The sequence below is a fragment of the Ictalurus furcatus genome, chromosome 23 (assembly GCF_023375685.1).
Source record: "Ictalurus furcatus strain D&B chromosome 23, Billie_1.0, whole genome shotgun sequence".
Lineage (NCBI taxonomy): Eukaryota > Metazoa > Chordata > Actinopteri > Siluriformes > Ictaluridae > Ictalurus > Ictalurus furcatus.
In genome coordinates, this window is record NC_071277.1 from 13,645,779 (window position 1) to 13,668,131 (window position 22,353).

At 41.4% G+C, this 22,353-nt stretch overlaps 1 protein-coding gene across 9 annotated transcripts in view; it reads left to right on the top strand.

Annotated features, from left to right (window-relative positions):
- Positions 1-22,353, top strand: part of galnt1 (UDP-N-acetyl-alpha-D-galactosamine:polypeptide N-acetylgalactosaminyltransferase 1) — a 136,063-nt gene that overhangs the window by 54,989 nt on the left and 58,721 nt on the right. For 8 of the 9 annotated variants that reach the window (XM_053612093.1, XM_053612096.1, XM_053612102.1 and 5 more), the window contains one exon: positions 20,898-21,044. In XM_053612093.1, coding sequence (XP_053468068.1) covers positions 20,898-21,044 — 147 coding nt within the window. Of the gene's footprint in view, positions 1-285; positions 1,613-20,897; positions 21,045-22,353 lie in introns of those variants that run through there. The other variant, XM_053612095.1, reaches the window with a different exon arrangement.

The following is a 22,353-nucleotide window of genomic DNA, read 5'->3' on the forward strand; positions in this document are numbered from 1 at the left end:
TTGTGTGGGGTTTTGTGCAGTTGTGTGGGGTTTTGTAGGGTTTTGTGGGGTTGTGTAGGGTTTTGTGGGTTTTGTAGGGTTTTGTGTGGTTGTGTGGGGTTTTGCGGGGTTGTGTAGGGTTTTGCGAGGTTTTGTGGGGTTGTGGGGTTTTATGGGGTTTTGCGGGATTTTGTGGGATTTTATAGGGCTTTGCGGGGTTGTGTAGGGTTTTGTGGGGTTTTGTGTGGTTTTGTGGGGTTTTGTAGGGTTTTGCGGGGTTGTGTAGGGTTTTGTGGGGTTGTGCGGGGTTGTTTAGGTTTGTGTTGGGTTTTGCAGGGTTATGTGGGGTTTTGCAGGGTTTTGTGTGGTTGTGTGGGTTTTGTAGGGTTTTGCGGGGTTTTGTGTGGTTGTGTGGGGTTTTGTAGGGTTTTGTGGGGTTGTGTAGGGTTTTGTGGGTTTTGTAGGGTTTTGTGTGGTTGTGTGGTGTTTTGCGGGGTTGTGTAGGGTTTTGCGGGGTTTTGTAGGATTTTGTGGGGTTGTGTATGGTTTTGTGTGGTTGTGTGGGTTTTTGTAGGGTTTTGCGGGGTTTTGTGTGGTTGTGTGGGGTTTTGTAGGGTTTTGTGGGGTTCTGTAGGGTTTTGTGGGTTTTGTAGGGTTTTGTGTGGTTGTGTGGTGTTTTGCGGGGTTGTGTAGGGTTTTGCGGGGTTTTGTAGGATTTTGTGGGGTTGTGTAGGGTTTTGTGTGGTTTTGTGGGTTTTTGTAGGGTTTTGCGGGGTTTTGTGTGGTTGTGTGGGGTTTTGTAGGGTTTTGTGGGGTTGTGTAGGGTTTTGCGGGGTTTTGTAGGGTTTTGTGTGGTTGTGTGGTGTTTTGCGGGGTTGTGTAGGGTTTTGCGGGGTTTTGTAGGATTTTGTGGGGTTGTGTAGGGTTTTGCGAGGTTTTGTGGGGTTGTGGGGTTTTATGGGGTTTTGCAGGATTTTGGGGGATTTTATAGGGCTTTGCGGGGTTGTGTAGGGTTTTGTGGGGTTGTAGGGTTTTGCGGGGTTTTGTGGGGTTGTTTAGGGTTTTGCGGGGTTGTATAGGGTTTTGCGGGGTTGTGTAGGGTTTTGCGGGGTTTTGTGAGGTTGTGGGGTTTTATGGGGTTTTGTGGGGCTTTGTAAGGCTTTTGCAGAGTTTTTGCAGGGTTTTGTGGGGTTTTGCAGACTTTTTGTAGGGGTTTTCAGGGTTTTGCAGTGTTTTTGCAGGGTTTTGCAGGCTATTTGTAGGGTTTTGCAGTGGTTTTGCAGTGTTTTTGTAGGGTTTGCGCTGGATTTGTATGTTTTAAACATGGATGCTGAAGTTTTGTAGCACGTGGCATTATTAACGCATGCACACTAATGTAAATACAGCACTAATTAACAAATATGTACCAGAAGCACTAAGTAGATTTGAAGCAGTTTGTCAGTGTTGCGGCGTGGAGGTTTCGTTTAAGAACATTTCTCACACAAGAAATTGTGAAATGGATATTGTGAAACCGTGACAGAGCCACAGCATTTCTCCTGCCTCTAAGCTCTTATAGACTAAAAGTGTTTAAAGAGGCAGAGGCTTGGGGAATGTCCGCTGAACATGCTTCATCAGTATCATCCCAGAAAACAAGGTGTTTCTCTCTTAATTCTGTACCGTAGGTCTTCATCAAACATGTAATGCTTTGTCTGAATGTAGGTGTGTGTTTGTGTGGGGTGCATGTTCAAGGGAAAGAGTGTGTGTGAAACAACTTGGTAATAATTATGTGTAGGTTGTAATAAGGCATTAGCTGTCTACATATAGTGTGTGTGTGTGTGTGTGTACATGTATGGGAGGCTGTGGCACCAAACTTGACAGTAATGTGTATCGATCTGTGTAACACCACCACAAAATGGGTTAACGGCTCTAAACTGTAATATTTAATTTCGCTTGGTGTTCGTGCCAGACTTTGTATTGGATATCAGTTTGTGATTCGTTGTGCTTCTGTGTTACTTTCTCCAGTACAGCTCTTCAGTTCCCTCTGTCTCTTCACGGTAGGACTTTCACTGACTAGTCAACTAGTCCATTAAACAGGGTGTAAGGAAATGCCAGCAGACTGTAAAGAAAGAAGCTACATGCACTAGATGAAGCCAGTTCTACAGTTTTTTTTTTCTCTTTCTTCTTCTTGTTCCGTTAACACATCATCAGTCTGCATGAAATGGAGAGGTGTGAGCAAGACCGCGTGAAAGCCCACGCAGCTAGTTTAGAGTCAGATCAGTGGCGCGTGCCGACTCAAACGGTGCGATCCAGACTCATTCTTGGATGCTGCTGGGGCACGGCGTCAAAACCTGCCAGACTCTGCTGTGGACCTCGCATCCTCCGTTCATCTTTAAGCTATACGTTTCAGAATCAACAGGTTTGTCCACAAATGCCTTTTAAGAACTGATGTGTTCTTATAGTTGCATTTACTTTTGTTGTTACAGTGCAGCCTGAAAAAAAGCATTGAAATGTCTTTAGTAGGCTTGATCTGTGCATCTAGATGCATTCTTTGCTGCACAAATACAACAGCTATGGGAAAGATGATTTAGTGTACTACTAAGATGATTAGAATACTTTTCTGAATAAGAGGCCTGCCAGTAATTGTCGTATAAACCCTACTTCAGGGCGTGCTTGCATTTGTTGCACTATTGAGAGAGCTTGTGTGAAGCGTGTTGTAATGCATAATGAGTAGTCAGAAGCACAAGAAGTTACCGAAGCGTGATAGGGGAAGGGGCCCCGCTGGTCAAAACTGCCACCACATACACACTTCACTACACGTCGCATTTTGAGTTTGTCTTTTACCTTTCCTCCAACATTTAGCAATTCTGAATAAAAGAATAAAATATAGCTTTACCATTAAAGAGTAATTCAGCCCTTTTCATGCCATATCTTTTTGTGCAACTTCTCCTTGTAGGCGCATCAGGCTCACTTCCCCTTCTGTGGTTTAGCCTTGAGGGTTTCCTGCTAATGTTGTCTATTTCGAGCTGTTTTTACACACACACACACACACACACACACACACACACACACACACACACAGTATGGTTGGTTTCAGCCCACAGACATGACCAGCACTACTCCAACGAATGAGCAGTCACATTTATAAAACTTCATTAGAATTTTTTTCCATTTCTAACTTGGTATAAGACTTACGTAATTCGCCTACGAAAATGTCCCTATTGTCACTGTAACTGCCGCCTAAGGAAAGCCACTACAAATAAACTACGAGCCCTACCAGGAAAGTGGAAGGGAAACGAATGGAGGAAAAAATACACCATATGGCCAAATGTTTGTGGACACCTGCCCATAACCACTCGTGTGCTTGTTGAACATCCCATTCTGTATTTAGTCCCACTTTGCTGTTATAATAACCTCCTCTCTTCTGGGAAGTCTTTCCACTAGAATTTGGAGCGTGGCTTTGGGGATTTGCCCATTCATCCACAAGAGCATTAGAGAAGTCAGGCACTGATGTTGGACAAGGAGGCCTGGGGTGCAGTCGGCGTTCCGGTTCATCTCAAGCACAGCAAAATCCCCAGTGTTGAATTAACACCTGGATGGTTGAATTGATGTCCAATTAGACATGAATAAACACTGTAGGTGTAAATTCAACACTGGATTTTACTGTGAAGGTGTTCAGGGGGGTCGAGGTCAGGGCTCCCGAGTTCTTCCACTCCAAACTTGGCAAGCCATGTCTTCTTGGACCTTGCTTTGTGCATGGGGGCATTGTCATGCTGGAACAGGTTTAGTTCCAGTAAAGGGAAATGTTAATGCTACAGCATACAAAGACACGTCCTATACAGTTATATGCTTCCTATTTTATGGCAACCGTTTGGGGAAGGACCACATATGGGTGTGATGATCTGTTGTTCACAAACTTGGCCATACACCGATCAGCCATAACATGACGTGACGTGAATAACATTGATTATCTTGTTACATCGGCACATGTTGGGGGGGGGGGGGGGGGCGGTATATTAGGCAGCAAGTGAACAGTCAGTTCTCAAAGTTGATGTGTTGGAAGCAGGTAAAATGGGAAAGTGTAAGGATCTGAGCAAGGGTCAAATTGTGACGGCTAGACGTCTGAGTCAGAGCATCTCCAAAATGGCAGGTCTTGTTTGGTGTTCCTGATATGCAGTGGTTAATACCTACCAAAATGGACCGAAGAGGGTTAGTACCTACCAGAAGTGGTCCAAATTCCCCAGATCTCAATTTAATCAAGCATCTGTGGGATGTGCTGGACAAACAAGTGCAATCCATGGAGGCTCCACCTCAAAACTTGGATCTGCTGTTGATGTCTTGGTGCCAGATACCACAGCACATCTTCAGAGGTCTTATGGAGTCCATGTCTTCATGGGTCAGAGCTGTTTTGGCGGCTCAAGGGGGACCTACACAATACTATGCATGTGATTATGGCTGATCGATGTGTAGTGTATATGAACTTGGCAGTATTAGACATCATGGCAGTCCTTTTCTATGGTTAGTACTGTTGGTTGGGAAATTTACTTGTATCATTCTCTGGGACTGAGCTGGGATTCTGGTCAATCAAGGCATGCAGTTTGGTTTTTCAAACAAAAGAGGCTGTTTTACCACTAACAACGATACAACGAACAAATCTGGTTAGTTATTGTAAATTTGCTCTTCATATCCAGTGCTAAAACGTAAAAGGAATTCAGTGAGGTGACGCTACCAGTAGAGACCAGTCGTTAAATATTCACTTCCATAACCTTTTCTGTAACTGCTGTGGAATGGATCGTTTTACAAATTCTCTCTGCCAGCGGAGGTGGAGACCCTTATCGATCGCCACAACAACAGACAAAAAGAGGTTCCTGTTGACAAAACCTCTGACAGCGCGAGACAGAAGATGCAGCTCAGGAGTAAAGCTACTCTGAGATGAACTCATCCTGCCTTTCCACTCCCTCAGTCACTGTCTTTACAACCTTACCACCTTTCATATCATCGTCAAAGCATAATGGGCCGGAGTTTCACACCACTCAGCTGAACTGATGAAGCCTCTCCGCTGAGAGAGAAGTGCTAGAAGTGGTCTTAAAGTGATCTTGAAGTTTATGCTGCAATTATACCACCAGACATGTTGAATAGAGCGAGGCACAGGTGTGTACTAATGCACTCGTTCTAATACGTTATCGTTTCTATAGTAACAGCTCGTTCACATGGGCTTGTATAGCAGACGCTCCACATAATCTAACTCCGATATTAAATGGGTTAAAAAGTGTGTTATTCAACAGAGAAACCCGTATAATTGTTAATAATCCGTAAGGTTCTGTAACATCTGTGTGTTGGCACTTTGTAACAGTTAAATATGTTCCTTTACGTTTTCCACCAAGGGACAATCTAAGGACCAAGGACGTTACGCTTTGTTTCAAATAAGTGGGACGTTTTGTCCTGTTAGTTTCAAGGTGAACATGAAGGAACAACTGTTTATAGCTGCTACAATGTACATGAGAACAGGAAGTAACTAGTTTGGCAGAGGTTCAATATTAGATGTAGCTATAAACGAATTAAAAGTTTGAAGCATGTGTGAAAATTTCAGTAGGTGGTAAAGTGGGTATAAGAGGAATAAAACGCTTTGTCTAGCATAACATCTACGCTTTGTCTTTGTGTTTGTTTTCATGTAGTTTCACTGACTGAATCAAAAGGGTGATGTCGGTGCAGATGCATGGATTACTGCCGGTGTATGGTGCTCTTACTTGGAGGATCTGGCACATCGTAACGTTCGGTCCGCCTCTTGTTGACCGGCAACGTCGTAAACTACCGAGAAGCCAAAATGCTTCTATACACCAGACAAGTTCCTTGCTGCTGACCGTAGCCATTGCTGTTTTTCAATAGCTACAGTAATATGCTAGATATACAGACTGTGGCTGCATCCGAATATCCCTACTATCCTACTGTACAGTAAGCGAAAAGCAGTACGCCAAAGCAGGAGCGTGTCCGAATTCTCAGTATTCATAAAACAGCAGGCGAGAAATACCCGGATAAACTACTGCCTTCGCCGAGACTCTGCAGCATGGAAGCAGTGGACACTGCACTATCCCATAAGGCAACGGGACTGGCGCGGAAGACCTGTTGGAATCAAAAATGGCGAAAGGCAGCACGTCAGCTCTTTTTAAGTTGTAGCTCACATGACCGTGCCAACATGGCGGATGTAGTACGTCCGAATTGTATTCATGCTACACACTTATACTCTGATCAGTACGTACTGTATCGACGGCCAAGAAGTAGGCACTCTCGCGTCCACACAACACGTATGCGTCGTGGTTCTCTCGTGAGCGCGGATCTGTGCGGAAGTGAAGATATTTTATGAATAAAGATGTTGGACAAAGCATTCGTATCACTTCATAATATTGGGATTAAACCACTGGAGTCCCATAGATTACTTTTACGATGCATTTATGAACTTTTTGGAGGATGAATGTTTTGGTTACTTGGCATTTAGACGGACAGACAGAAATCTCCCGGGTTTTGGTAAAAAAGTCTTCTGAAAATGAACGAACGTCTCATAGGTTTGGAACGATGTGAGGTGATCGATGACAGAATTTTCATTTTTGGATGAACTATTGCTTTAACATGTGATGAACAGGGTGTGTGTGTGTGTGTGTGTGTGTGTGTGTGTGTGTGTGTGTGTGTGTGTGTGTGTACTTTTATGTATATGCGATGTATTATGCATGACCATGTCTGGGTAGTATGTTAATCACGGAACTATGTTTGGCAACTCCGTTTTGCCTTCAGTCAAGTCCCCATGAAACCAAAACTGACATTTTAGAGCATTCTGTAGAAGTCTCTTAGTGCTATAGATACAAATACACCAGTAAGCATAAAAAACATTTACAAAGATGAGTTTTGTAGACAATTTTGTGTCTCTGCACAGCACAAAAGTAAAGTAAAGTCCTGACCCCTAAACAAACCTGCAGATATCGCTCTACACTAGCTGCTAGTGAGCATCATGGGTTGTTAATGTAGCTTTGGGTCATGCTGCTTCCTGCATGTGAATTTCTCCGAAATGTTAAGCTCAAACATGCAGCCACATGCCAAGAACCTTGTCGGCTGCACTGTGGCAGGACAAAATGACGTGCATGACATGACTAGCGAGCAAGCATTTGGAGATACTGCCTTGTGTTAACTGGCAGTCTTTTCCCTCACCCCCTGCGGCAGTGCGAGCGCTAGACATCCCACTGGGGGGAGAGGGAAAAGACTGTCAATAGATAGAGGAAGTTCTCTGCTGCAGGCCGGTAACAACCAACCCATAGCCTGGTGGTTGAAAGTCTGTGCTTTAGAATACTTGAAGTCTCTCAGATGTCTTTGCAGTGCGAAGTGCTACAAACTTTATTTAAATTCACGTCTCACAATTGTTGAGTAACGTTAGCTTCAGCGAGAAGTGTAAGGTATTTGGAAAGGTATTGGCTGTTGTTGAATCAGTCAAGCTGTTTGATACTGACTTCCTGTCTCAAAAGGAAACTCTAAATTTCTTGGGCACTTGAAATACCCACATCCATCATTAATTGTTATCTGAAAACATAGATCTGGTCACTAAAGTCTAGATGTCTAGAAAGACACTAATGTTATCACATCTGTACACCTGCATGTTTATGCAAATATCCCATCAGCCAATCTTGAGGCAGCAAGTCAAAAGCTTTAGTTAATATTCCCATCATACATCAGAGTGGGAAAATTTGGATCTCTTTGACCGTGGCATGGTTGTTGCCGATCTCTTGGGATTTTCACAGAAAACAAAAACCATCCAGTGATTGGCAGGTGAGTACCTTGTTGATGCCAGGGGAGACTGGGCAGACTGACTCAAGCTGACAAGAAGGCTAAGGTAACTCGTATAGCCACTCTTTATAACCGCGGTGAGCAGGAAAGCATCGCAGAACTTTGAGGCAGATGAGCCACAACAGCAGAGGACCACACCGGGTTCCAGTCCTGTCAGCCAGGAACGGGAATCTGGGGCAGCAGCCAGCGCAGGCTCATCAAACCTGGACAGATTGGGAAAAACATCACCTGGTCTTTTTCCACAATTAATCTGCCCTCTGTGGCCTTAGACTCCTGTTCTTAGCTGGCAGGAGTGGAACCCAATGTGGTCCTCAGCTGATATAGCTCATCTGCCTCAAAGCTCGAAGTGTTGTGCGTTCTGAGATGCTCACTGAATGTTAATGAAGGGGCCAGCGAGCGTATATCTGAGGATACTAGTACTCATTACAAAAACATGTGGAAAAAGCGGCAAAAGAGAGCTGCATTCATTTTTGTAGGAGTGGCCAAGACCAGTGCACTACAAGAAACAGCCTTGCATGTGCACTCATGCGCACACACACACACGTATGTCAGAAGAGATGTAGTTAATGCTGCTGTAATGATTATGACTTAAATGGAAGAAACTGGGTAATATGTTGAGTAATGGTGCTGAATATTTTTTATTTTCTTTTGGCTGAATGTCTTGCTGTTTCTATTGTTCTGCTCAACACAGAACAGCAAACTTTAAACAGCGACAAAACAGAACCAGAGAAATTCTTCTCCATCCCAAACCACTTGTTGTATTTCTTTCTGGATGACCATCAGAATACTACAGCTTGAAGAATGAAGAATCAGGAGGCCAAGAGCCAGGCTGTAATAAAAAGTGATGGTTTATTGCGTGCACAAAGGCAATCTGGGCGTTCTACTGCATAGTCTTGTGACGAGGAGGAGGGAGGGTCAGGCTGTGAGGACGCACGCCTGGCGCTGAGTTGTGTAATCAGTGGGAGAGAGCGGTAAAGGAGCATCTGGAAGCGCCAGAGGGGGAGAGAGAGAGAGAGAGAGAGAGACACGTTTGCTTTGTATTTCATTTGTGTGTTTTCTGAGGAACCGCTGCCTTCCGCCTGAAAGGGGAGGAGCGGTTGCTGTCCTCCAGAGCTCAGAGGACCCGCTGCCATCCACCTGAAAAGGGGAGGAGCCGTAGCCATCCACCAGGAAGTCCAGTGCCATCGCCCGGCGTCGTGGGGGATCGCTTCCCAGCTGGCTGAGGAAAAGATGACAGCGTGTCTGGGGACATGAGAACTAGTGGTTTTTCTCTCTCTCTCCTCTCTCTCCCTCTTGCTGTCTCTCCTGCTCGCCCCTTCTCTCTAGGAGGAAAACATAAGCAAGGACAGAACATCATGACCCAAGGAACAGACATGTATACACCCTTCTGCTTTAACATTAAACCCCCCTGACTAGTGTTGTGTAGGTCCCCCTTGTGATTGAAAGATGGTCTCATTAATGAGCTTCGTAATCACATCCCCTCAGTTTCTTCCCAGGTTAGGAACCTTGGCATCATCCTGGACTCAGAATTATGCTTAGCCAAGCAAATAAATTTAGTCGTTAAGAATAGTTATCAATTACGGATTATTTCTAAACTTAAAACGTTTTTGTCTCTCCAAGATTTGGAGAAGGATATTCATGCTTTTGTCACATCGCAGTCAGATTATTGTAATTCATTGTACTTGGGTCTTCCTCTGTCATCTCTTGCTCGTCTCCAGATGGTTCAGAATGCAGCTGCAAGTCTGTTGACCAGGGCAAAGAAATATGATCATGTCACCCCAATTTTAGCATCGCTCCATTGGCTCCCGATCCATTTTAAGATCCAGTTTAAGATTCTGTTGTTTGTCTGTAAAACTCTTAATGATCAAGCTCCTTCTTATCTCAAAGATCTTCTTATACCACATTCATCTAGCAGATTTGTAAGATCTTCTGATAGGTTTCTTTTGTATGTCCCGTTTAAAAACTAAAGGGGATAGAGCTTTTTCAGTTGCTGCCCCTGGTTTATGGAATCAGTTGCCACTGGACATCTGCCCTTGCACCTTTTATTATCATTTTTAAAAAGAGGCTGAAAGTGTATTTCTTCTCCCAGGCGTTTTAATCTTATTTTTACTATTGTCTCTTGTCTGGCTCTATTTGGTTTTATTCTGTTTTCGATTGAACTTTTTCTTACTCTGTTCAGCACTTTGGTCAGCTTTGCTGTGTTTAAATGTGCTGTATAAATAAAATTTACTTACTTGTGCCGCCAATACAACTCTGACCCATCGAGGCATGGACTCCACAAGACCTCTGAAGGTGTGTTGTGGTATCTGGCCACAAGACGTTAGCAGTAGATCCTTTAATCCTGTAAGTTGCGAGGTGGGGCCTCCATGGATCAGACATGTTTATCCAGCACATCCCACAGAATCTCAATCGGATTGAGCGACCCTTGTCATAGTCCTTCAGATCCTTACGCTTGCCCATTTTTCCTGCCTCCCACACAACAAGTTAGAGAACTGACTGTTCACTTACTGGCTAATATATCCCACCCCTTGACAGGTGCCAATGTACTGAGATAATTCACAACGTTATTCACGTCACCTGTCAGTGGTTTTAACGTTATGGCTGATCAGTGTATAAGCTATATAATAAATACACCATCCAGGATGTGGATCAGACTCCATGGATCAGACTTGTTTGTCCAGCACATCAAAGAGACAGTTATCTGATTGAGATCTGAGGAATTTGGAGGCGGAGTCAACACCTTGAACTCTTTGTCATGTTCCTCAGACCGTTCCTGAGCGAAGTTCTGCAGTGTATCAAGACGCATAATCCTGCATGCCTAAACTTTTGCCAGTTTATAAAATAACTTAATCCAGCACCGCCTATTACTTTTATTTGCATTTTATTTTGTTATATTGTGTGCAGACAGTTCATATAGGTACACAAAGTAAAGAAGCCATGAGATACTAAATCGAGGTTATGAAATCGTAATGTGTGCATCTACTTTTCTAATAAAATTTTCCTTTGTTATTTTAAGTTGTTGAATTAATAAAATGTTTTTGTTAATTCAGTGCCCACAGTTTGAAGGATAAGCGGACCAAGCATTTATCTTGCAGCTCACGTTAAGTGTAAATGATTAGGTTTTGTCACGTTATCATTAGGTAGTATTGCTTATCATTGTTCCTTGTTCAGTGTCTGTTGATGTAAAGCTATTTTTGCGTAAATCGTAATCGAATCAAAGCATCACTCCAATGATGATTAATATCATATTTTCTTCTTTTTCTTGCTCACTTGTTCCTTTACTCATCTTGCCTTCTTTGCCTGAGCTGCAAGTAGCTGAGGAAAGCTTTTGCTTAAATATTCCTGTACAGGTTATTACTACCGCTACACGCTGTGCTATTGTTCTTACCCCTTACACACACTCCACTACTTAGCATTCCTTTGTGTGTATGTAAAAACATGTGTATGGTAATGAGGTGTGATGAGGGTCAAGGCAAGAGAGGCAGAAAGAGAGAATATATGTCATGGAGCATGGGTAACATGGGGTGTTTAAAAGATTTAGAAGCACTCATTTTACCACAGTCCCTGTAGAATATGTGGAGTAGTAAGATACTTAACACATAACAATATGTCACAGTACTTCCTATCCAGAACTATTATGTGCATGAATTCACATTCATAAATGTTCCCAAAACAAAACTAATAGACTCTTTAAACTAACGTGTAGTTGTATCATACTATTTTTAGGAAGTATGTTTTTAAATAGGAAGTAAAATCGGTTTTCAGCTTTTATAATTTATTAGTATTTTTTTTAAAAATCTCATACACTATGTACTATGAAAGTGCTGTGAACTCTGAATATTGGATGTGAAATATTGGTTACTGAATAAGAAAATAAGAAGAACTTATTGCATCAAGCTCTTTCAGGAATATTTATGCAGCATTCAAATTAAACGCTGACCTCCCTCTAGGAAAAACCAAACCAAACTTGCGTCAAGTCCGGAGGGTCTCCTCAACCCCGAGTTCAGCAAGTGACATTAAATCGACATAAATTTCAACGAGTTATACTGTATGTACAAGGATTTGCTTTCTTTAAATCTATAACATTGACTACACATTTGTCTATTTTGAGGAGATAAACGCATCGGTCATCACAGTTAGCTGGCGAACTTGTTCCCTAGTTCCAGCAATAAGATTTAATTACGTCTTAACTTGTACTTGTTAAATCATTTACTAAAGGGAAAAGCCTACGCTACAAGGGTCCATGTAACTCTTTATTAGAGAGATACTAAAAACAATTGCACTACTTCCTGGTAGAATATTGCTTGTAGTTATAGTGTGTTTAGAATATATCCTCTACTCATTTAATAGAACAGATTAACAACTAAAGTGTCTGATTTTAAAATGTGACACTGCTACCACCACTATGTTTAAACAAATAGATTAAAAACATAAATAGAAATCTGATTAGAGTGTCTCATATCTCATGTATATCCAACAGTTTCATATAGTCAAATTACTTGACTGTTGAATAAATTGTTTCCAAAATATTAGATTACTTTGTACATGTAATGTTAAGGTTAATGTTACAGGTTTTTTTTTCTTTTTATGGAAATAATGTCCATCATAGAATTGTATTTATTTTTAACCAAAAGACTAGATTCGGAGGTAAGTCGAGTGCAGCAGTGAGATTTAATTATGTCTTGTAGTGATGTAACAGTAATATTTAAAAGCCTACGAGCTGTGTTGTGCTGTAACTAAGCTTAGTGCTAACTGGCACAGCGCTGTGCAGCTGTCTAAACTTATAACGTTAAAGCAACAGCTGGCCAAAACATTAAAACCATCAACGTAATTGAAAGCTACTCTGTGTGCTAGTTTAATCGCAAGCAGAGAGCCAGTGCCTACTGCAAATCAGTTGTTTTCTGAAGACTGTAAACTAGAAGTGTACATCGTGTTTTTAATTTCATTTACATGAATGACATTATTGTAGAATACAGCTTTCTTCACATTGTGCTGATGGATATTAACGCAAGATATTTCCTGGAGTTTTACTGAACCTTATTGTAAATGTATTAGCCAATGACTTGCTGAGTTGTTTAAAAAAAAAAAAAATTACACAGATATGATGTGCTACATCAGTAGGAGTGCATTCATTTATAACAGCAGCTCTGACAGTAATTCCAGATGAATTATTTTAATGCGCTCGTTTTAATACTTTACTGTTTCTATTAGGGCTGCTCAATTATGGCAAAAATCATAATCACGATTATTAAACATGATTACTCACTGACTTTGGAAACATCATGCATTTATTGAACTTTTTTTTTTTTTTTTTTTTAAACAACTTTTTATTGTATTTTTAACAGTGGATTTCCTTGAATTTAATTCAACTGAAAAAAAAAGTAAAACAAAATGGAATTTTATATATATATATATATATATATATATATATATATATATATATATATATATCGCATCGCCAGAAATGAACTTTAAACTTCCTTATCCAATGAAATTCTGTCTCCTGGTTTAGATTGGCCTGTAGTTTCTGCGTGAGCTCTAGAAAGGAAACAACTGCATTTAGACCAGCTGTCATGATGCTAGAAGAAAAGAGCTTTCCAATGATACCAAAAGTTATTTCTTTTCGTTCCACGTCGGACTCCTTGAAACCAAATTGTTTCCAAATGGCTGAAATGGTTTTATCTTTCTTGTCGACCAAAGGCTCTCTTTCTGTCATCTCAGCTTGAGCTGAACGAAAAATGTCCTTTTTTTTAAAAACGAGAAAATGAGAACATTGCGAAACGGAATGCGGCACGACAATCATTTTATCTCGATTATTTTGTTTTCATAATCAAAATTGGAACCAAAAATTCTATTCATCACACAGCCCTAGTTTCTATAACAGCTCATTCACAAGGACTTGTACAGCGGACGTTCCATGTAGTCCAGGGTTAATAATAAATTAATTAAGATTTTTTTGGTTTAATAAAGAAAAACATTTAATCTGTTTTCTGACACTTATGTGATATTTCATGACGGAAAGTTTGCACTTTCTGGTTTTTCAGACATGATAAGCTACATTTATTTTTATTATTATTATTATTATTATTATTATTAGTAGTAGTAGTAGTAGTAGTAGTAGTAGGAGTAGTAGTATTCTTATTTATTTATTTATTTATTTTTGGTGAACGGATGACTGTTTATAGCTGCTATAACATAAACCGTAACTCGGAACTAAGTTGTCATCTGGACGTTTGATAACGTTAAGTATAGCCATAAACAATCCAAAAGCGTGATGTGGAGTTTATTAATAAATTATCATACTAATCGTTGGCAAATCGCTGTGGCTCAAGCAGAGTAACTCACTTCAGGTTTCGCTCCTTCAGGTCGTGTGTTATTCCTTACCTAATGCACTTAACTAGCTTGCCATACTTTTATTATATTGTGCTAACGTAGCTACCACTTTTTATCAGTCAGTTAGGTTTCTGGTTCATGGGAAACTGTGAGAAGATAAAGCAGTCATTCATAATAAAAGTATAATATCTAAATGGCTGCCTGTAGGTTCTGTGTGCAAGACAAGAAAGATAATAACCAAAGAGTGTACGGAGAGATATAAATAAGGAGAGATCTTCTAGTTTAATATGTTGGTGCTTTCACCTTCTGTCCACATTTCCTTATCACTACTCTTTCTATCATTCTTTACTGTCTGGCGTTTATTTTCACCTGCTTCTCTCTCTATCTCTCTCTCTCTCCTCCCCTCTCTGTCTGTCGCTCTGTATAATAAGCATCCTGGATGGTGTATTTGTTATATAGCTTATACACTGATCAGCCATAACATTAAAACCACTGACAGGTGACGTGAATAACGTTGTGAATTATCTCAGTACATTGGCACCTGTCCAGGGGTGGGATATATTAGCCAGCAAGTGAACAGTCAGTTCTCTAAGTTGATGTGTGGGAGGCAGGAAAAATGGGCAAGCGTAAGGATCTGAGGGACTTTGACAAGGGTCGCTCAATCCGATCGAGCTTCCGTGGGATGTGCTGGACAAACACGTCTGATCCATGGAGGCCCCACCTCGCAACTTACAGGATTAAAGGATCTACTGCTAACGTCAGCAGATACCACAGCACACCTTCAGAGGTCTTGTGGAGTCCATGCCTCGATGGGCCAGAGCTGTTTTGGCAACACAAAGGGGACCTACACAATATTATGCAGGTGGTTTTAATGTTATGGCTGATCGGTGTAGAATCTTTAGTGTAACGGTGTGTGTGTTTGGACTGTGAGAAGAGAAACCAGTAATTATTCATTATCAATATTAATATTAAATGGCACAAAACGTGTCGTGCTGCTATGTTATGGTTCGCCAGTGTAAATCTATATTTGACCAGACAGACTCTGCAAGCACAGAGCAAAGGCTTTACAACTGGATCCATTTCTTAATGCTCTTAGGAGTCTGTAAATAAAAACCACTGTAGAAGACAAATGGCTAACATAATTTGTAGCAAATTTACCGAACGGGACATTAATGTGACATTATATTTACTTATGTACCTCGTGTATTTATTTTGCAGCAGCAAACAGACGATCGTGCAATTTATGGGTGAATATTTTCCATGACATTGACCATCCATTATTCAGTCCAAGGTTACACCCTCCTTATGCAAACACAGCCGAGCGCTCCTGCTCGCTCCACTCATCTTTTATTCAGCATGCAGCAGTAATACAAATCTGATGTTTTGAAGTACAATGTACTGATATGTTTTAATTACTGTTAGTCATTTTATGTAGCAGGCTAACATTTACAGTAGTGCTTAGTAGTTTGTGAACCCTTTAGAATTTTCTACATTTCTGAATGACTATGACCTCAAACATCATCAGATTTTCACACAAGTCCTAAAGGTAGAGAAAGAGAGCCAAATTAAACAAATGAGACAAAAATATTATACTTGGTCATTTATTTATTGAGGAAAATGATCCGATATTACATATCTGTGTGTGTGTGTGTGTGTGTGTGTGTGTAAAGCTCTAGTATTAGCAGTTTAATTTGAATGTAAAATTGGAGTCACATGTTTTCAATCAATGGGATGATAGTCAGGTGTGAGTGAGATAGAACAGGGATCTATCAGAGTCTGATCTTCACAACACATGTTTGTGGAAGTGTATCATGGCACAAACAAAGGAGATTTGTGAGGACCTCAGAAAAAGAGTTGTTGATGCTCATCAGGCTGGAAACGTTTACAAAACTCTAAATCTCTAAAGAGTTTGGACTCCACCAATACACAATCAGACAGATTGTGTGGAAATGAAGGAAATCCAAGACTATTGTTACCCTCCCCAGGAGCGTTCGACCAACAAAGATCTCTCCAAGAGCAAGACGTGTAATAGTCCGCAAAGTCACAAAGGACCCCAGGGTAACGTCTAAGCAACTAAAGGCCTCTCTCACATTGGCTAATGTTAAGGTTCCTGAGTCCACAGGAGAACACTGAACAACAATGGTGTGCTTGGCAGGGTTGCAAGGAGAAAGCCACTGCTCTCCAAAAAGAACACTGCTGCCCCTCTGCAGTTTTCTAAAGATCACATGGACAAGACAGAAGTCTATTGGAAAAATGTTTAAAAGAGAAGCATTATGTTTGGAGAAAGGAAAACATTGCATTCCAGCATAAGAACTTTATCCCATCTGTGGTGGTATTATCATGGTTTGGGCCTGTTTTGCTGCATCTGGGTCAGGTCGACCTGCCATCATTGATGGAACAATGAATTCTGAAGTATAACAGCTAATTCTAAAGGAAAATGTCAGGACTCCTCTCCATGAACTGAATCTCGAGAGACAGTGGGTCATGCAGCAAAACATCAATTGTAAGCACAACCATAAGCACAACCGCAAGTCATTCTACCAAAGAATGGTTAAAGAAGAATAAAGTTAATGTTTTGGAATGTCCAAGTCAAAGTCCTGACCCTAATCTAATAGAAATATTGTTCTATTATTTTGTTCTATTTAATTCTATTGTTCGTATGTCTGTTTGTTATTAAATGTTTAAGAATCTGCGCTTGCTTCCGTCAGTTACTTTGAAGCGTGACAATCGGGTTCTCTTTATCCACTTTTAGGACTTGTGTGAAAATCTGATTATGCAGAAATGTAGAAAATTCTAAATGGTTCACAAACTTTCAAGCACCACTGTAATTTAATGTCTGCTTTCCTGACTGTGCGACTAACTTTTAGTGGCCTAATTGTAAATAGTATACTTGGATGTACACTCTTAAGGACTAGTATGAAAAGGAAAGCTGTGTCTGGATCATTGTCAAGGAAATGGGTTTTTTTTTTTCCCTTTTTATTTTTCACAAAATCTTCTGGGGTGATCCTGAAATCTGCTGTCTATGCACTCACTGTAGTTTGCTCATTCATGCAATTATCAAATCATTCAATCATGTGGCAGCAGCACAATGCATAAAATCATGCCGATACAGGTCAAGAGCTTCAGTTAATGCTCACTTCAAACATTAGAATTGGGGAAAATGTGATCTCAGTGACCTTGGCCATGACATGCTTGTTGGTTCCAGATTGGCTTGCTTGTGTGTGTCCGACACGCCTGGGACTTTCACACACGCATCCGTCGATAGTGTTTACACAGAACGGAGAGTTCTGCGTATGGAAACACCTTGTTGACTCCATCTCAAGTGGTCCAGTAATTGCAAAGTTGGTTGCTCGAACGTCCTAATTGTTTTGGGGTGATTACCTTTTTGTATTGGCATTGCAAAACCACCAGGTTTTTTTTTTTTTTTTACTTTAAAAACATCTCAAACGCAAACAAATGTTGAGTTTGAGGTTCTACTGGTTACAGAGCTAGGGCTAGTGGAAATCTGGGGAAAAGCCTTTAACAGATGTATTATAAGCATAACAAGTAATAAAAATGAACAGTATTTTACAGTAATTATGTTTATGATTGACATACAATACTTTATGCTTGTCAAGGAGGTCTACATTGGCAACAGTGAAGCATTATCTATCACAGGGTTCCTCAAATCAGCAGAGTTTAGCTCCAACCTCCAAACTCACCTGCCTGTAATTCTCTAGTAATGATGAAGACCTTGGCTAGCTTGTTCAGGTGTGTTTGATTCGGGTTGGAGCTAAACTCTGCAGGACATTGGACCTCAAGGGCCAGATTTGAGGAACCCTGATCTATCATGTTGGTACAGGTGTACAGTTGGTATGCGTGAACAGGTGTCAAAACTCCTGACACCTGATTGTCAAGAGTGAAGTAAATGATCAGCCCGGCGAGTAACTACGCTACATCTACATGCAGTCGTGGTACATCGGAGAAACCATGAGGAGACTGGCTGATCATTTTGTCGAGCGTCTCCATACCATCAGAATGAAGGATTTCTCCATTCTAGCGGTGAGACACTTCAACGGCGAGGGACAAAACATTAACGACATCTCAGTTTGTGTCGCTAGTTGTTATGGGAGCAATGAAGTGAGGAGAAAGAGCTCATTTTCACTTTCACTGCTTTGGAGTCCCTTGGAATGAATGTCACGTTTTGACATCAGTTCTTACATGAACCATTTCAAACATCTACAGGTTTCACTTGTTTCCAGAGAAACAAGGCGTTTCGGACAAAACGGCCTTCCTTCAGCAGCCGTGTATACAAAAGCTTCTGAGACTGTAGGAAGTGAAATCAGTAGATGTTTGAAATGGCTGACGGTGTAATAGTTGTAGTCAGAACATGACATTCATTCAGTGGGGTTCTCCTCTCTACGCTCCCTCAAGTTGTCGCTTGAGTAACAACAGCTAGCAATGCAGACAGGGATGCCATTAATATTACATCCATTGCTGTAAATGTGGCTCACCACTGGAAAAGAGAAATCCTTCATTCTGATGGTGCCATAACCATATTTAGTAATAGGTTGATTATTTAATTCAAATAATTCGAATCTGCACAACATAGCCATTAATATCGAAGTAGAGGAAAAAACAATATAGCTTGCAAAATTATTTCCAAATAAAAGATGTAAAAGGTGCAGAAGAATTCACCCCCATCGCCATCACATAAGTAATTTAACGTACTCCACCTGGGTACAATTAAAGTGTCACATGATCACAATAGTAGAGTTTGTTTGTGAACATTTCCAAACAAACAGCAACCTCAAGACCAAGGAGATCAGTTTACTGGAGAAGTGCAAATAAAAATAAATATTCCAATCTTTGAACATCCTGCAGAGGACCATTAAATTCATTCTTAGAAATGGAAAGAAATTAACAGAACCGTGACTCTGCCTAGAGGACGCAGCCCAGTGAAGGCCAGTGACTGGGAAAGGGAAGCAACCAGAGACCAAGGGTAACGGGAGAGATCCACATATGAAATGGATGCCTGTAAATCCTGTAAAATCCAACGCTCATCACCCTAAGAACAACATCCCCACAGTGAAGCATGGTGGTGGTAGCATCCATCCATCCATCCATCTATCTTTTCTACATTTAGATATGACATGTAGATTCATATAGTTTCCAATGTTTATTCATAAATATATTACTTCTTACAATAAATTCAGCCTTAACTGCAAAAAAGTTGGCTTATGTTCTATTTTCTATGTGTACACTTATGTAATTGAGGGCGTTTGTATATCCCAGTGGCCTGTACCCACGGGTGTGTGTGTGTGTGTGTGTGTGTGTGTGTGTGTTGTCAGGGTGATGAATGTTTGGCCAGGCTACAGTGGACAAGAGCCTCTGGCGTTGCTACAGTGATGGACGAGGGCCACCAGGACTGTGGCACTTCTCGCTGTGCCAGTCATAACCTTGTGCCATACACACACACACACACACACACACACACACACACACACACACACACACAGAAAGGTTTTCTCTCTTTGTCTCTTCTTGTTTTTTGTTCTTTACTTTGCCTGTCATGTTCACATAATAACACACTAGCTAACATTTTTTTCTAAAACAAGTGTGCTTTCAGCAGAGGTCATTGTTATGCGTCACTGCTTTGACTGCACTCGAACCGAAATTAGTGTCGAAAAGGAAAATAACTGACATTCTGCATGGATGCTCAGGTTTTCGTATTCTTCTTAATACCTTTCTTTCCAAAGAAAATGCGCCACACCCTCACACGCTGAAAAAGTCTCCTAAGGCTTAGCTCCAACTAGATAAATGTCGTGCGAGAGGTGTCTGGAAACCGTCCTCAGCAAGCGAGGCTCCCAGGAGTGAGAAACAGACAAAAGAGAGCGAGGGAGGTAGGGGCAGAGCAGACAGAAAGAAAGAAAGCAGGGAACATTTTCCATTTTTTTTATTGTCAATGGTGCAGCAGGAGACAACCTGTTTTTTTAGTGTTTTTTTTTTTTTTTAGTGGAGCCGCTTTACACGCTCGCACAAGAAAGAGAAACTTGTGTACTAGAAAAATGACACATAAAAAAGGAAGAATGAGCTTTGAGATTAAAAAAAAGGGTTGTGAATCACAGCATGGCTGTTTTCAGTCTTCTGTTCTGCTCTTGGGTGCGAGTCCTGAGTCTGCAATCTCCAACAGCTGAAATTACACCGTCATGGTATTGTTTTCTTTTTTTTTTTCTTTCATCACATCATAACACAACACGACCGTCTCTTCTCTTTACATCTCAGGAACTGCGTCTGTTTTCCTTCCTGCTTGTAATGCACTTGTGCTCAGTGATTTATAACGAGTGGATAATTAGCCTCACACAGCTTGTTATTAAAGTACTGAGACGGATGTTGCGCGCAGGGTGTTTTTGCTCTTCGTAATGCCCTGTTTTATTGTTTGACCAGCCTTCCTAATCACTTCGCATCACAGAGTAGCTGGTTATTTTTTTTCTTGGACCGTTTTGCTAATTAACGAACGGTGGCACGGTCCGTGAGCAGGTAGCACTGTCGCTTCACAGTTCCAGGGTTGGATCCTGAGCTCGAGTTTCCACCTCCCAGCGTCGTCTCTAAATCACCCCATCATGTGAATGCGCGTGCGAATGCGTGTGTGTGTGGTGCTGAGTGACGTACCGGGTGTATTCCCAGGATAGGGTCTAGAACTTTCAATAACGGACTAAATGAATGCGTGACTAATTAATGGAGTTTAAAACTATTTCGGAACTCTTTAAAACGTCTGACGCCACTGTTGTTCAACCTTGCAGGTGTGAAGATGAGGAAGTTCGCATACTGCAAAGTGGTACTGGCTACATCTCTGGTTTGGGTGATGCTGGATATGTTCATCCTTCTCTACTTCAGCGAGTGCAACAAGTGTGATGACAAGAAAGAGAGGGGACTCCCAGGGAGAGAAGGTGCGTATGTCAGCATGCTCACACAGTGTGTGTAAATGTTTGCCTAAGCCAAAGCGAAATACAAATTTATGCCAGGTTTACAGAAGTTTCATGTGAGTTTTTGAAAAGAAGGAAAGAATTATTTCACAAAAGTTGATGGAAACATGCGCAATGAAGATATACTCTTCAGCCACCTTATTAGAAACACCTGCTCAGGCCTGTGATAACTCAAATAACCACTCTTTACATCCGTGCTGAGCAGAAAAGTATCTCAGAACATGCCAAACCCTGAGGGGGATGGGCTACGACAGCAGAAGACCACACTGGTTTCTACTCCTGTTTGCCAAGAACAGGACTCTGATCCTCCAGTCTTCACCTGTCCAATGCTGGTGTCTTCTGACCTGTCTCTAGATGTTTGTGTGTAGCTGCTATTGATTTGTTTTTCACTATACACATGATCTACAATAAAATAGTCTAAACGAGTACTAAAGTTTACTATTCCTTGTTGCCGAGGTGGTTCCCCCCCGAAAAGGTATCCTTTGGTATCTTTTACCTAGAAAGACGTATGTAGTGTCCCTTTAACGTGTTACTCTAATTAAATACTTTAAATCTTTTAAAAGTGCACTATATCCATCCGTCCATCCATCCATTTTCCGTGCCGCTTATCCTACACAGGGTCGCGAGGAGCCTGGAGCCTATCCCAGGGAACTCGGGGCACAAGGCCGGGGACACCCTGGACAGGGTGGCAACCCATCGCAGGCACAGCACACACACATTCACACACACTGCCAATCAACCTACAACTCATGTCTTTGGACTGGGGGAGGAAACCGATGTACCCGGAGGAAACCGCCGAAACACAGGGGGAACATGCGGACTCCGCACACACAGGGTGGGAGGGGCAGGGAGGCGGGATTCGAATTCCCAACCCCGGAGTTGTGAGGCACGATACATATTCAAAGAAATTAAAAGCTACCGTAGCAACAAGGTAAGGTAAAGTTTGGTGGCTACTTGACTAATAGCTCTAATGGTATAAATGTCAGATATAGACTTTAGGTAATGGGGTGCTAATATATTTGGCTTAATCCGTTTAGCATATTTGCCTTGTCCTGCTCAATTCAACTCTCAGGGCAACATCCAGGCTCACTGGCACCTCAGGTCTTTCAACAATGAAATGATGCATATAACATGCCGTAAACAGCACACTTTACGCCACAGCACCTCTTTCAGGACACAGAGTTGCAAAGGAGTGTGAAAATAAACGTCTCTGTGACTTTCAAGAAGGAGGCCATGTCGTCTGGAACTTGAATTACTCATACACTTGAGAAGC